Here is a 13,570-nt window from a genome sequence, read left to right on the forward strand (position 1 = left end):
AGCTTTATTCTATGATGAAAAATATTTATCCCGATGGGAGTGGTCTCTTACAGGGTGGGAGTGGTCTCCTTCAGGATTACAGTGCCCTTGTCCAGAGTTTGTATGTAATGGCCTTCACAGTCACCAGAAATCAAATCAATTTTACACCTATGGTAGATTGTAGACCAGCATGTTAGACAGCTACAGTGTTAGCTGTCTGTTGCTGTCTCGTTGTTTTGTGACAATTACAATAAAGTACTTTGAACTTGAACTTTGAATACAAAATTGGGTTTCTTTTGAAGTGATAGTATTTATTTAAAATGTAATTGGATAAGTGTGAGCACTTATAACAGTCATGACCACCAAAATCTTATTCGGCCATTTAGAAGGCCTATTCATTGCTTAACGTATCTCTAAACTGTTGCAAAACACAGCTTCAGCTGTTTTACAAGTTATCTAAAGTATGTTAAGTTAATTAAAGTTCGTAAACCTACCCTGCGGGGGAATGAACTTAGGTTACAAATATGAATGTAACAAGGTGGCAGTTCACTGAAGTACATTTGGAGGTTCATCTATAGAACGCTAGTTGGCGACAACGGTTACGAGACCAGAGCAGAATTTCCAAACAAGTAGAAGAAGTGACTTACCCGCGCCAATTTCGAAGTCTTCTCTTGTATGAAGTTGTGTACTTAACTTTTATCTGAGGAAATCTGAACTCATGATTGTATCATGAGTTCAAAAGGAAAAGGTATGTCCAGTATTGTTATTGATTAATGCTGTTTTGCTGTTGGAAATGGCTACATCCATTAGAGAGTCAGAACCTGTGTCGTCGACTGTAAACAACACATACCGTTAGCTAGTCTGCTAGCTGGCCAGGAAGGTGAATTAGCTGTCTCTTTAGAAGCAAAAGCGTTAGCGGATAATTATAATAACAGCAATATGTGACATCGATAACATATACTGTCAATAAGCAGCAGCGGGATAATGTTGAACTCCTGCCCATTGTGTGGTTTATCTTCATCTTATCCTTAGGTAGCGGAGATACTTCGCTACTTCTCAACGGGAACAGGTAAGTTCTGCGGGTAGCTATGTTACCTGTCGACGTGTTCGCTAGTTGGGTAGATGACTCAAGGCTAAGAAAGAAAACAAATGTAGGTTCGTTCCATGTCCCAAGTCGTATGACACATAGTCGTCGTTACCTTAAAGGTACCAGATGTCGTTTTGTCTAAAACAAAATACTTGGGAACTTACAGAACAAAAACACAGTTCTGAGTACTACAGCTCTAACGGTACCTTTTAATGTAACGTTACTGTGTTAGCAAATCAGTGTTACTGATATGTATATTACATAGCCTATTACTTATGCTATAGTTTATTTTTGACATTTAAAGCAGCCTAATCCGCATTTCTACTAAATCTCCTTTTCCTTACGTTTTAATTTTAAGTGGAGACGGTGATGCCATCAAGGTTTTTGTTCGCGTACGTCCTTTGACTGCGTGTACGGGGCTGACTACCGATGGTGATCAGAATTTGTGTTTAACTGTGACATCCCCCAATACCATCCGCCTTCACTCCAAGCCTGAGCCACGCACCTTCACTTATGACCATGTTGCAGACATGGACATCTCACAGGTAAGCCACAGCTCAGACAACAAGGTCAATCTTGGTCTATAATGTCATTCACCAGCTTGGCTTTAATTATGTTTTACTATCCATTGTATTTACATGAAATAGGAGGCTGTGTTCTCCAGTGTGGCCAAAGACATTGTGGAGTCCTGCATTAATGGCTACAATGGTACCATATTTGCCTAGTAAGTGTTTTATGTATGGTCATTCATTACCTGTTATCCTGTTATGGTTAGTGATAATGACCGATGCGTGTTGTGTTCATTCACTCATCTTGTGTGCTTGCTTTTTAGTGGGCAAACGGGGTCAGGGAAAACCTTCACAATGCTTGGTGAGTGCCTAGTGGGTTTCCTAACAGCTTAGCATTCCTATTCCCATAGTCGAATGGCAGAGAATATATCATCTTCTAAGCTGGGAAGTATGCCATTCATGATTTTAATTAACTGAGCCTCGTTTGTAACATGTACCAAATAGCTGAATGTTTGTGGGGTTTTGTCTGTAGGTCCATCTGACTGTGACAGCTTCTCGGATGATCTGAGGGGGGTGATCCCACGCAGCTTTGAGTACCTGTTCTTCCTGATTAACAGAGAAGTGGAGAAGGTGAGCACACTGCTCTTTAGCTATGAGTTTGTTCACTGCTGTTTGTCAGTGGCTTATCATCGCTTCATAGTACCTCTTTGAATTCTGGAGCTGTTTATGTATATTTTCACAATATCTACGCAACAAAGCATTACCATGAAGATGTAAGGACAACTTGATTTATGTATATAAATGCCTGATGTATCCTAAATATTCTATTCTATTCAAAAATTCTATACTAAAACAGTGCACACAACATAAAGTTTATAATATATTTGTCTGTTTTATGTAGTGTGGTAGCAGTGGATTTTTAGTAGATGTCAAAATGCTATTGCTAGATGTTGATTCTTTTTGGGTTGAGTTTTTCATACATGATTCTCTCATTCCTTCCAGTCGGGAAACTTGAAAAGTTTTCTGTGCAAGTGCTCTTTCATTGAGATTTACAATGAGCAGATCTACGACCTGCTGGACAGCGCCTCAGCCAGCCTCTTCCTCAGGGAGAACATCAAGAAGGGCGTCTTTGTGGAGGGAGCCGTGGAGAAATTTGTGACCTCCGCCGCCGAGGCCTATCAGGTAGCCTTTTCTTTTTTTTTTAAGATTTATTTTTAGGCTTTTTGCCTTTAATCGGACAAGACAGTGAAGAGTGACAGGAAATGAGCTGGAGAGAGATTGAAAATTACCAACGAGTCGGATTCGAACACATGGCCGTTTTGACCCATTTGTGGTCTGGGATGCTGCCTCTTCCCCCCCAATCAGGTTACCTCCCTCGTGGTCTGTGGAAGATCATTTCAGGCCAAATCAAAGTGTCAGGGCACTGAAGATGTTGTCATGCTTAGACATCGGATCCTTGTGGTGATGCAATCAATTTAAAAGTATGCAAGGAGGAAGAACAAACCAGAGTGCATCTTGGTGATATCTCTTTAAGTTTCCATGAGCATGAATTAGATGGCATTCTCTGACAGACCCATGAGATCTCTGATTTTAGAACCTGTTTGACATACAAGTCTTTCTGATTGGCAAACTGGTGAGGCTGGCTATTGATACATGGCTGGTTATTGAACCTGAGGGAAAAAAAAAAACCTAGAATTCATTATGTTATCCTGCCAATCATGTTTAACACATTTAAAATGGGGGAAAAACCCCAGTGAGATTTTGTTATGCATCATCATCATTTTTCCCACCTCCACCCAGGTACTGTCAATGGGTTGGCGTAACCGTCGCGTGGCCTCTACCTCCATGAACCGCGAATCATCTCGCTCTCACGCCGTCTTCACCATGACTCTGGAGTCCAAGGAGACCGACAGGGAGGTGGTCAACATCCGGACATCGCAGCTGAACTTGGTGGACCTGGCAGGGTCAGAGAGACAGAAGGACACCCACACTGAGGGATCCCGACTAAAGGTATGGAAGGGAAAGTTTGTTTACAACACCATAAATTGTGTATGTGTGGTCGTCTGTGTGTGTGTGGGTGTGTGTGTGTGTGTGTGTGTGTGTGTGTGTGTGTGTGTGTGTGTGTGTGTGTGTGTTGTCTGGTGAAACATGGGTATGTGGGTGAAAGAAAGACAATCTAACTAATTTATCTTTTGCCTGTGCAATTCAGGAAGCGAGCAGCATCAATCGATCTCTGATGTGCTTGGGTCAGGTGATCATGGCGTTGGTGGATGTGTCCAATGGGAAGACCCGACACATCTGTTACCGCGACTCCAAACTTACCTTTCTGCTAAAGGTGGGTACACGTGCTATCACTCACAGCTGTGGGTGTACATTGATCAGAAGTACAGTGGGTTATGTTACAATGATCACATACCGTGTGTGTGTGGGGGATTTCCTTTTAGTCAAACTTTGTTGCTAATTCTGTCTGTGACAGGATGGTTTGTTTCGTTGTAAATACTTCTTGTGAAAAACATTTACAAACATTCACAATGGTGAAAACACAACAAACTAACATAAAAAAAAACACAGCTTAGTAAGTGCTGTTGTACACTCAACACTATAAGCTCAGTGTCTGTAACGTAATTTATACTGCATACATTTTTTTTTTTGGAAGACAAAATGCTTCATTTTTAAAAGGAAAACGTGGACGAAACACGTATGTGATTGTTCACATTGATTTGAGTGTTTAAGTGTATGTTTTGAGTGTTTAAGAGTATGTTTAGAGTGTTGAAGTGTATGTTTTGAGTGTTTAAGTGTATGTTTTGAGTGTTTAAGCGTATGTTTCGAGTGTTTAAGTGTATGTTTCGAGTGTTTAAGTGTATGTTTCGAGTGTTTAAGTGTATGTTTTGAGTGTTTAAGTGTATGTTTTGCAGGATTCTTTAGGTGGTAATGCAAAGACGTACATCATTGCTAATGTGCACCCGGGCTCCAAGTGCTTTGGGGAGACGTGGTCCACACTACAGTTTGCCCAGAGGGCCAAACTCATCAAGAACAAGGTCCGAGGAGAGTTTCTGACTGTCATATATCAGATTACCTTTCATGTACAACTGTGTGTCTGAAGTATTGGTAGGAACATTACCATACAAAAAATTCAGTAAAATTCAGTATTTATGTGATATTGTTTCTTTTTGTACTGCATGCATTTGAAATCTGCACATAGAAATTGTGTTTTGCAGATGTGTGTGTGTGTGTGTGTGTGTGTGTGTGTGTGTGTGTGTGTGTGTGTATTTAAAAGTTTTGCTTGTGTCTTAGGCCATGATAAACGAGGACACCCATGGGAACGTGCGGCAGCTGCAGGCTGAGGTGAAGAAGCTGAAGGAGCAGTTGGCTCAGGCGCTGCTCTCTCACAGACCCCAGGCCCTGGACAGCGCCCCCGGAGGACCCCAACTCAATATGGGTACAACACACACACACACACACACTCACACACACACACACACACACACAACAACACACATTTCTCTCTCTCTCAAATGTTCTCTCTCTCTATCTATCTCTCTCACACACTCACACACACACACACACACATTACTCTCTCTCACACATTTTCTCTCTCAAACACACACACACATTACCCTCTCTCTCACATTTTCTCTCCCTCTCTCTCTCACACACACACACACACACACACACACAAATTACTCACGCTCTCTCTCACACACATTCACACACACACACTCTGTGGAATTACCCTATGATATGTATGCATGAATTGAGGGACGCACATGAAATTTAGGGTTCTTACACTTTGTGTAGACTGTGGCAGAGGACAAAGGAATGTTACTGCTAGCTTATTTAAAAAATAAATAAATGTTTCGGATTCCATCTGTCAGTTTGCTCATTTCTATGTTGACAATCCCTTGTGGCTAGACATATCCTGCCCACACACATATCCTGCTATGTTTCTACCAAAATGTTATTTCTGTTCAGCTCTCAGCCTCTCCAGCAGCTCCTTAAATGTGTCTGTTTGATAATCACAGCTCGAAATAAAACGAGAGCAACACATTAGGGATTCATTAGGGCGTATATTAAACAATACTCTTCGGGCTGTGACGGTTCGAGGCACATGCATCCACTGACTGGTGTCTCCTGCACGGGCTGTGATGTGGGTGTGTGTGTGTGTGTGTGTGGGTGTGTGTGTGTGTGTCATGCATCCACTGACTGGTGTAGCCTGCACGGACTGTGATGTGTGCGTGTGTGTGTGTGTGTGTCATGCATCCACTGACTGGTGTAGCCTGCACGAGCTGTGATGTGTGCGTGTGTGTGTGTGTGTGTGTGTGTGTGTCATGCATCCACTGACTGGTGTGTCCTGCCTCCAGGCTCCCCTGAGGCCCGGGAGAGACTGACCTACAGGGAGCCGTTCAAGGTCGCCGTGCTCCTGTGGAAGAAACGCGAGGATGAGAAGAAGGTATCCACCATTATCCTCGTCTCACACAACACTTTCTCATCACGTTATTATTGAGATGAGAAGAAGGTGCAGTATCCACCATTATCCTCGGCTCACACAACACTTTCTCATCACTTCATCATTGTCTCATCGGATGTCACACTCTCCTTCTTCATCGTATGATCTCGCTGCACCTTCAGCGTCAAAGATTAAAAATCTGCTTTTGTACCACCAGGGTGTAACCCAGGTTAAAAATAAACCTGGTTTAGTTCATAAATAAGTGAATAAATAGCTGAAATAAATAGTATTAAAACTAGCCTTTATATTACTTATATTAAAATACGTGATTTAATATGATTAAAATGTTTACAAAAAACATTAAGTTGAATATCAAAACTAATACAACAGTGATGAATATTATTAGTTTTACTAGTTAAGTTTGCAAAAGTTAACGGTGCTTTAAAGTAACCTGGGTTACAAGGGCAAAGAGCCATTTTATCACCTCTTGCTTGGTCCTCTCAGTTGTGCTTTGTGCGGGTTACATTTAGTCATTCAGCAGACGCTTTTATCACACACACACACACACACACACACACACACATTTAGTCATTTAGAAGACGCTTTTAGCCAAAGCGACGTACAAAAGAGAGAGAACAATCAAGCTACGAGCAATAGAGACCTAGTGTAACAATAAATACTGCTGAACATAAGAAATAAAAAAAAAAAATGCAGGAATGTAACTACTGTAAGTAGGAGTTAAGTAGTAAGACACTTGCCATAAAAACCTGCATGTTTCAGGCCACGCCTGAGGCCCCGTACCCATGCCTGTTCTCATACAGTACCAGTCAAAAGTTTGGACACCTTCTCATTTTTTGAGAATTGTTTTCTTTACTTTTATTATTTTCTACATTGTAGATTAATACTGAAGACATTTATACTACGAAAGAACACATATGAAATGATGTACTAAACAAAACAAAAAAATGGTTTCTACCATGCAGAAAATATAAATAGTAAAGAAAAAAATTAAAGGTGTGTCCAAACTTTTGACTGGTACTGTACGTTCTACTGTACGTACTGTACGTCCTTTGTCCCAGCTGTCATAGAACTATATGACTAGACTGTTTTGCACTATACATCCTATCTACACTGTAAATAACAGTATTGCATTGTCTGTTTGTATTGTATCGTATTGTCTGTACATATTGTCAGTAATTATTGTGAATATGAGATAGCTGCAAGATGCCAGAATTTCCCAACGGGATGAATAAAGTATTTATCTATCTCTGTCTATCTATCTGTTGGAAAAGGGTACACCAACAGATAGATAGAGATAGATAAATACTTTAATACTTAAACACTCGCCATAAAAACCTGCCCCATTCTTATGCCTGGTGGTGTGCCCTTGTCCTCAGGTGTTGCAACAGAAGCTGGCTCAGTTGGAGCTGGCCTGGGCCCAGAAGGAGAAGTTCGTCCATTCCAACCGCATGATCGTGAAGTTCCGCGAGGACCACATCGCTCGGCTGGAGCAGAAGCTGCAGAGCGAGCCCCTCTCGGATCAGCAGAACCAGACCCAGCTGGAGCAGCTCCAGCAGGAGATCAGCATCCTCCGAGACCAGGTGCGCTCCATTGCTCACACAGAGACCAGGTGCCACACACACACACACACACACACACACACACACAGAGAGACACCTGGTGCCCCACGCACACAGCGCTACTCAAACAGAGACCAGGTGCCACGCACACACAGCGCTCCATTGATCAAACAGAGATGACAATGATAATGACGAAGTGGCAGCTCAAAGAGAAGACAGGTGTCAGGGCCTTTTCATATTCAGAATGTTGCCCTTGTTTTGACATGGTCAGTCAGTTGTACCTAGATCTGTTGTTTAGAGAGTCATAAATAACATAAGTTCTGTCTTTGAAATGGTGCACAGAAAAACAAATTCTAGAGACTCTTTCCTCCTGTTTCTCCCCTCTTCATAAACCCCTTTCATCTTTTTCTTTTTTTCTTTTCTCTCCAACCCTCCCCCCCCCCCCCCCCCCCCCCCCCCCTCAGCTGGAGCACCACCCGCGCTTGATGCGCTACCAAGCAGAGAACTTCAGCCTGAAGGAGGAGGTGCGCTCGCTGCGGGTGCTGGACTCGGTGAAGGACGCTCAGCTCGCTGCGGAGCAGTGCACCACCGAGCTGGAGGAGTTCTTCAATAAACTGGTCGAGTCTGAAAAACCAACCAGAGACACCTGTGGTAAGAACTAGGAGAGCAGACATTACACAGAGAAGCCGCAGGTTTGGCTGTGTGGAGATTCTACGTCCTTCCGACTCTGTGGAGGGTTCCAGTAAAGCTTTGTTATGGCGCTAGAAGCATCACAACAGAACACTTCGGAAGAGTGTGCTTTTTAAGTAACACTATGCAACAATTTTATACTTTTTGAGGTATGGGTTTATAGGCAACTAGTTTTGGTACCATCCACAAATTCATTTTGATAGCATATGGTCATGTGAAGGACAGATAAGCACCTGTGACTTCCCCACTAGCCATCCAGGAGTTGCCGTATGTAGTTCTGTGTACTGGGCTGGAACACCCTGCAAAAATGGAAGAAAAGCTTTCACAGCATGACATCTTCAGCTATACTGCCAAAAGACACCAGTTAGTGTGCTGGCAAGCTTCTTTCAGTGTCACCTGGGCTGTTGGTGGTGTTTGCAAGGTTTATGCAGGCCTTTAAGGTAGTTAGCTTGCTAGTTTTGGAACAGAACTCCTTATTGCTGCTTTAATTTGAGAGCATTATCAAATGACTATGAGAAGACATACTGACATGCATGCATGTGTTGATCATCTTCAGACAAGAGTTTGGTGTTTACCAGTTGAATGACATGTCAGCAGTCTATGATGTGGAACTGTATGGAGAGAAATAACTCTTCTTTTGTGTCTACTGTTCCATTAGCTCCGCCCACATGTTCTACACCAGTAACGGCAGAAACAACGTCAAAGGTTTCCATGGAGAGGCTGAAGGCCCAGCTGTTGCAGAAGCAGTCGGAGCTGACCGCCACAGTGCAGGCCTTCGAGGACCACAAACAAGTCACCAAGTAAGATGAGACCCGTTGGAGTTTGGGGTGAAGAGCTACCTAGCTGTCTTTCAGTCTGGATGCTCTCACAGAATCTGATCAGTTTTGAAATGGCCGACTGACTATTTTCACCTCTCCACAGAAAACAGTTAACAGAGATCGAGGCAGAAAGGAGGTACTTGGACAAGTCCAACAAACACCTGGAGAACATTCTGGAAGCCACTAAGGCCCAAACCAAGCAGGAGGTGTCCCAGCTGAACAAGATGCATGCTGAGACCCTTAAGGTAGAGTGAGCCTATGCACTAGGCGACAGTGGTACAGGGGGTAGAGGAGCCGTTTAGTTATCGGAAGGTTGCTAGTTCGATTCCCCACTCCTCCTCACCAAGTGTGTAAGTGTCCTTGGGCAAAACACTGAACCCCTAAAATTGCTACTGATGTATAAATGCAATTTCCTTGTAAGTCGCTTTGGATAAAAGCGTCTGCTAAATGATGTAAATGTAAATGTCTAAATGCACATACATACACACACTCACACACACACACACACACTTGCTCACTCCCAGTGACCCAGAGCACCTTTGGATTTAATTTGCTATCGCCCAAGGCCTCATCCAGCAATTGTATCTAGTATTATTTTAAGTATTTTATAAGGTGCTTAAACAATTGAAGGAATAAGTGTTCTGCATTCATTTGGTGTCCAGGATCCCAACTGTATCCTCCAATATATATATATATATATATATTTTTTTTTTCACTTTATTTTTATTTATTTTTTAAAGTTTTATCACAGATACAGAGGAACAAAACACACACACATTGACAAAAAATAATGAACATACTGGATTGCATTGTTTTCACAGAGTTATCCTGAGACATACATCCAATATGTAGTCTTATCTGTAATGTCTTCTCCATACGGCCTTCTCCCACCAGATCTTGACCACCCCAACCAGAGCGTATAACCTACGGAACCGCCTGGTGCCGCTGGCCAGCCCAGACCATCTGAATGGCCACGGTGGTTGCCACGGTGACCCAGGAGAGACCCCTGAGGACCTGCAGAATGAGGAGCCCCCTCTGGAGATGAACGAGTTGGCCTGTGAGGCCCTGAGTGAGGAGCTCAGGCTGGTGCAGGTACACACACACACACACACACACACATATATGTGTACACACACACACACACACACACACACACGCACACAAATACGTGTATACACACACGTATGTGTATGTATGTAAGGCAAAAGTTAGTCTGTGTCTGTTAGAGCAAAGACACCAACTGGCCTTTTAAAAAAATAAATCTTTCTACGTGTGAGGGGCAGAGTTCATTGAATCATATAGTTTATGCTGAAGTAAAAGGGAAATCTGTGAGTTGTTATATGAACAGACTTGCTAATGGATTTGTCTCCCCTCACACCTCAGGAGCAGGCCGTCGGTGTGAAGAATCAGCTCAATGATGAGGAGGCCAAAAGCAGGAAACTGTTGCTGCAAATCAGCAAGCTGGAGGAGCAGATCGCCACGGCAACGGAAGCGTCCAGACGCAAGGATGAGGTAGGGACATCGAGGCCTCACCAGCCTTCAGCCAATCACCTGCTTAACCTCCACATTTGTCAAGAGTCAATGGAGCGACTCAATTGCACAGACATTATATAAGCGCACACATGCATATGTTGTGTTCAGTCAATTCTTTTCAGATTAGTGGGTCCGAAAAGGCGTTGCATAAAAGAAAAGGTGACGTCACGCGCTCTAGTCTGTACAGGCTTGCTCTGTCCTAAGCCTTGGCTGCTCTGTACTAAGCCTTGGCTACTCTGTACTAGGGATGGGCATAATTAATCGACGATCGATTAATTGATCATTAAGAATTTCGTCGATGACATTATTTTTTCATCGATAAAACTAATGCACGTTCTGTTGCGTAGTGTGAGTCTTGAAGGAATGCAATGGATTTCGCAATGTGGCAGCAATTAAAATTTTACCAAACAAGGGCAATGTTTGAAAAAACGGCACAGGCCTACTCAGTTACCTGCAAGTTTCCGTGTCTTTCAAAAGTAAACATGAAGAGAGGTCTCGGCGTGTAGCGTGGGACCATTTTGATAAAAAAAAATGACTTAGTTCATTGACAACACTGCGAAGCTGTGTATAAGTACAACTCGGCCACAACTCAAATGATGTACCACTTGAACAACGCACATCCGACAATGGTTAGTGACAGTACACAACTAAGTTAAGTTTTAAACATTTGGAACCCACCATATTTATCAGCACTGTTGGAAATAGCTTGCCATCCTACCAGCCTCCATCACTTACCGTGGCTAAGTTAGCATCCCTACCTAACCTAGGATTGCTGGCGAACTTGGCTTGAAGGATTCCAAAAGGTAGCCAAGCTAGCTAACTGGTTGTTTTAAAAACGTGTGCTTTAACAGTTAGTTACTAGTTTTCAAAACCTTCCAGGGTTATTGTTTCTGGTTAGAAAACCGGGGAAGGACAGCTTGAAATTGGCACTGCTCAAGAATCATCTTAAAAGTTGACGTTTACTATCAGCTGTTATTCTAAGCACCTGGACTTGTAGGTTTAGGGCTTAACTATTAGTATTCTCTTTACCGGTGAATTGAATGGCTTGTCGATAATACTGTTACTGGTTGTTTTAATGGAGCTTTGTTAATTAGCCTAATTCATTGTTAGGCAGGCTAACCGAGTAAGTTGTGTTTATGAGCACCGGCTTCTAGCTGTCGGCGCCGCTGCATAAGAGTACAGCAGCGCATATTTTTCAAGTGTAACCATTAAACAGATCCGGTTTAACTGCCACAAGAGTTGTCAATCTTGTAATAAAGATCTCATTGAGGAACACACTGTGTTTGATCTTTTTTAACTGCATTTTAAAATAGCCTATAAATAGTGCATTTTTGATATATATTTTTTTTAATGATTAATCGAAAATCGATCGTTAATTCTCCCGACGATCGATTAAAACAATTTAATCGAATGCCCATCCCTACTCTGTACTAAGCCTTGGCTGCTCTGTACTAAGCCTTGGTTACTCTGTACTAAGCCTGGGTTACTCTGTACTAAGCCTTGGCTGCTCTGTACTAAGCCTTGGTTGCTCTGTACTAAGCCTGGGCTGCTCTGTACTAAGCCTTGGTTACTAGTCTGTACTAAGCCTTGGTTACTAGTCTGTACTAAGCCTTGGTTACTAGTCTGTACTAAGCCTTGGTTACTAGTCTGTACTAAGCCTTGGTTACTAGTCTGTACTAAGCCTTGGTTACTAGTCTGTACTAAGCCTTGATTGCTCTGTACTAAGCCTTGGTTACTAGTCTGTACTAAGCCTTGGTTACCAGTCTGTACTAAGCCTTGATTGCTCTGTACTAAGCCTTGGTTACTAGTCTGTACTAAGCCTTGGTTACCAGTCTGTACTAAGCCTCGACTGCTCTGTACTAAGCCTTGGTCGCTCTGTTCAGTTGTTTTCCACAGAGCGCAGTTCTTGGGCCCAGGACCAGGGCAGGCTGCAGCAGACCATCACCAGCCTGGAGCACAAACTCTCAGAGGAGAAAGGAGCTACAGAGAGTGAGACACACACACACACACACACACACACACACACACAAACCTGCATTAAGAAAAGATAGGAGGGATGATTGTACAAAACTTAAAGTGTACACACACACACAAACACTTAGTGTACCCACACGTGCACACACGCACACACACACACACACACACACACACACACACACACCCAGAGCAAGCCTGGAGCGAGGGCTGAGAGGAGGATATAAAGAAGTGAACTCTGCACCCATAAATACACACCAGTCTTGTTTGGAACTAAACACGTCAGGTTTCCTTGGTGATGCATTGATTTGGGTCATATGTGGGTGACCACACAGCAGAGTGCCCTCTCTGTCAAGCCTGCAGTGGTATAAAAGTGGGTGGCGGATTTATCGGATACCGGAAAGTAGAATATCGGCGTCATATGACGTCATACACAGGGGGTTCAGGAAGTGTAACGTACTTTCAGGCATTGTTAGGGGTACAGAGACCTAGTTTTTAGCCTTATACTCTAACCCTAACCCTAAAAAATCCTAAAAAATAAGTTGATTCTGACACTTAGAAACACTACGGCACTTCCGGTATATGACTTTCAGGCATCTGATAAATCTGCAACCTTTTGATCCCTGGCAGTCCTGCGCAGTGAGGCGTTCGACCTGCGGGTGGTGCTGCAGTCCTCCGACAAGGAGCTGGCCTCCGCCCGGAGCGAGCTGAACCAACGCACCAATCAGGAGCAGGAGAACACTCACCTGTCCAGCTCCCTCATCAGCACGCAACTACAGCTGGATCAAGTCAAGTACGACACACACACACTCTCACACTCACACTCACACACACACTCACACTCACACTCACAGATAAGCACGCAGCTACAACTGGATCAAGTCAAGTACGACACACACAAACACACAAACACACACACACACACACACACACACACACACACACACGGCAGT

General features: G+C 43.2%; 1 protein-coding gene across 1 annotated transcript in view; it reads left to right on the forward strand.

Moving 5' to 3' along the window:
* Positions 1-708: 708 nt before the first annotated feature.
* kif15 (kinesin family member 15) overlaps positions 709-13,570 on the forward strand; it is a gene marked incomplete at both ends in the record, with an annotated part of 21,128 nt that continues 8,266 nt past the window's right edge. Inside the window, 20 exons of the mRNA XM_080849541.1 lie at positions 709-727; positions 1,012-1,048; positions 1,425-1,611; positions 1,714-1,790; positions 1,899-1,936; positions 2,108-2,205; positions 2,578-2,757; positions 3,376-3,585; positions 3,785-3,910; positions 4,491-4,613; positions 4,870-5,014; positions 5,937-6,025; positions 7,420-7,623; positions 8,067-8,253; positions 8,951-9,092; positions 9,214-9,355; positions 10,005-10,202; positions 10,494-10,622; positions 12,527-12,632; positions 13,248-13,410. Of these exons, the coding sequence (XP_080705667.1) occupies positions 709-727; positions 1,012-1,048; positions 1,425-1,611; positions 1,714-1,790; positions 1,899-1,936; positions 2,108-2,205; positions 2,578-2,757; positions 3,376-3,585; positions 3,785-3,910; positions 4,491-4,613; positions 4,870-5,014; positions 5,937-6,025; positions 7,420-7,623; positions 8,067-8,253; positions 8,951-9,092; positions 9,214-9,355; positions 10,005-10,202; positions 10,494-10,622; positions 12,527-12,632; positions 13,248-13,410 (2,600 nt within the window). The remainder of the gene's footprint in view (positions 728-1,011; positions 1,049-1,424; positions 1,612-1,713; positions 1,791-1,898; positions 1,937-2,107; positions 2,206-2,577; positions 2,758-3,375; positions 3,586-3,784; positions 3,911-4,490; positions 4,614-4,869; positions 5,015-5,936; positions 6,026-7,419; positions 7,624-8,066; positions 8,254-8,950; positions 9,093-9,213; positions 9,356-10,004; positions 10,203-10,493; positions 10,623-12,526; positions 12,633-13,247; positions 13,411-13,570) is intronic.

Source organism: Sprattus sprattus (genome assembly GCF_963457725.1).
Source record: "Sprattus sprattus genome assembly, chromosome: 13".
Lineage (NCBI taxonomy): Eukaryota > Metazoa > Chordata > Actinopteri > Clupeiformes > Clupeidae > Sprattus > Sprattus sprattus.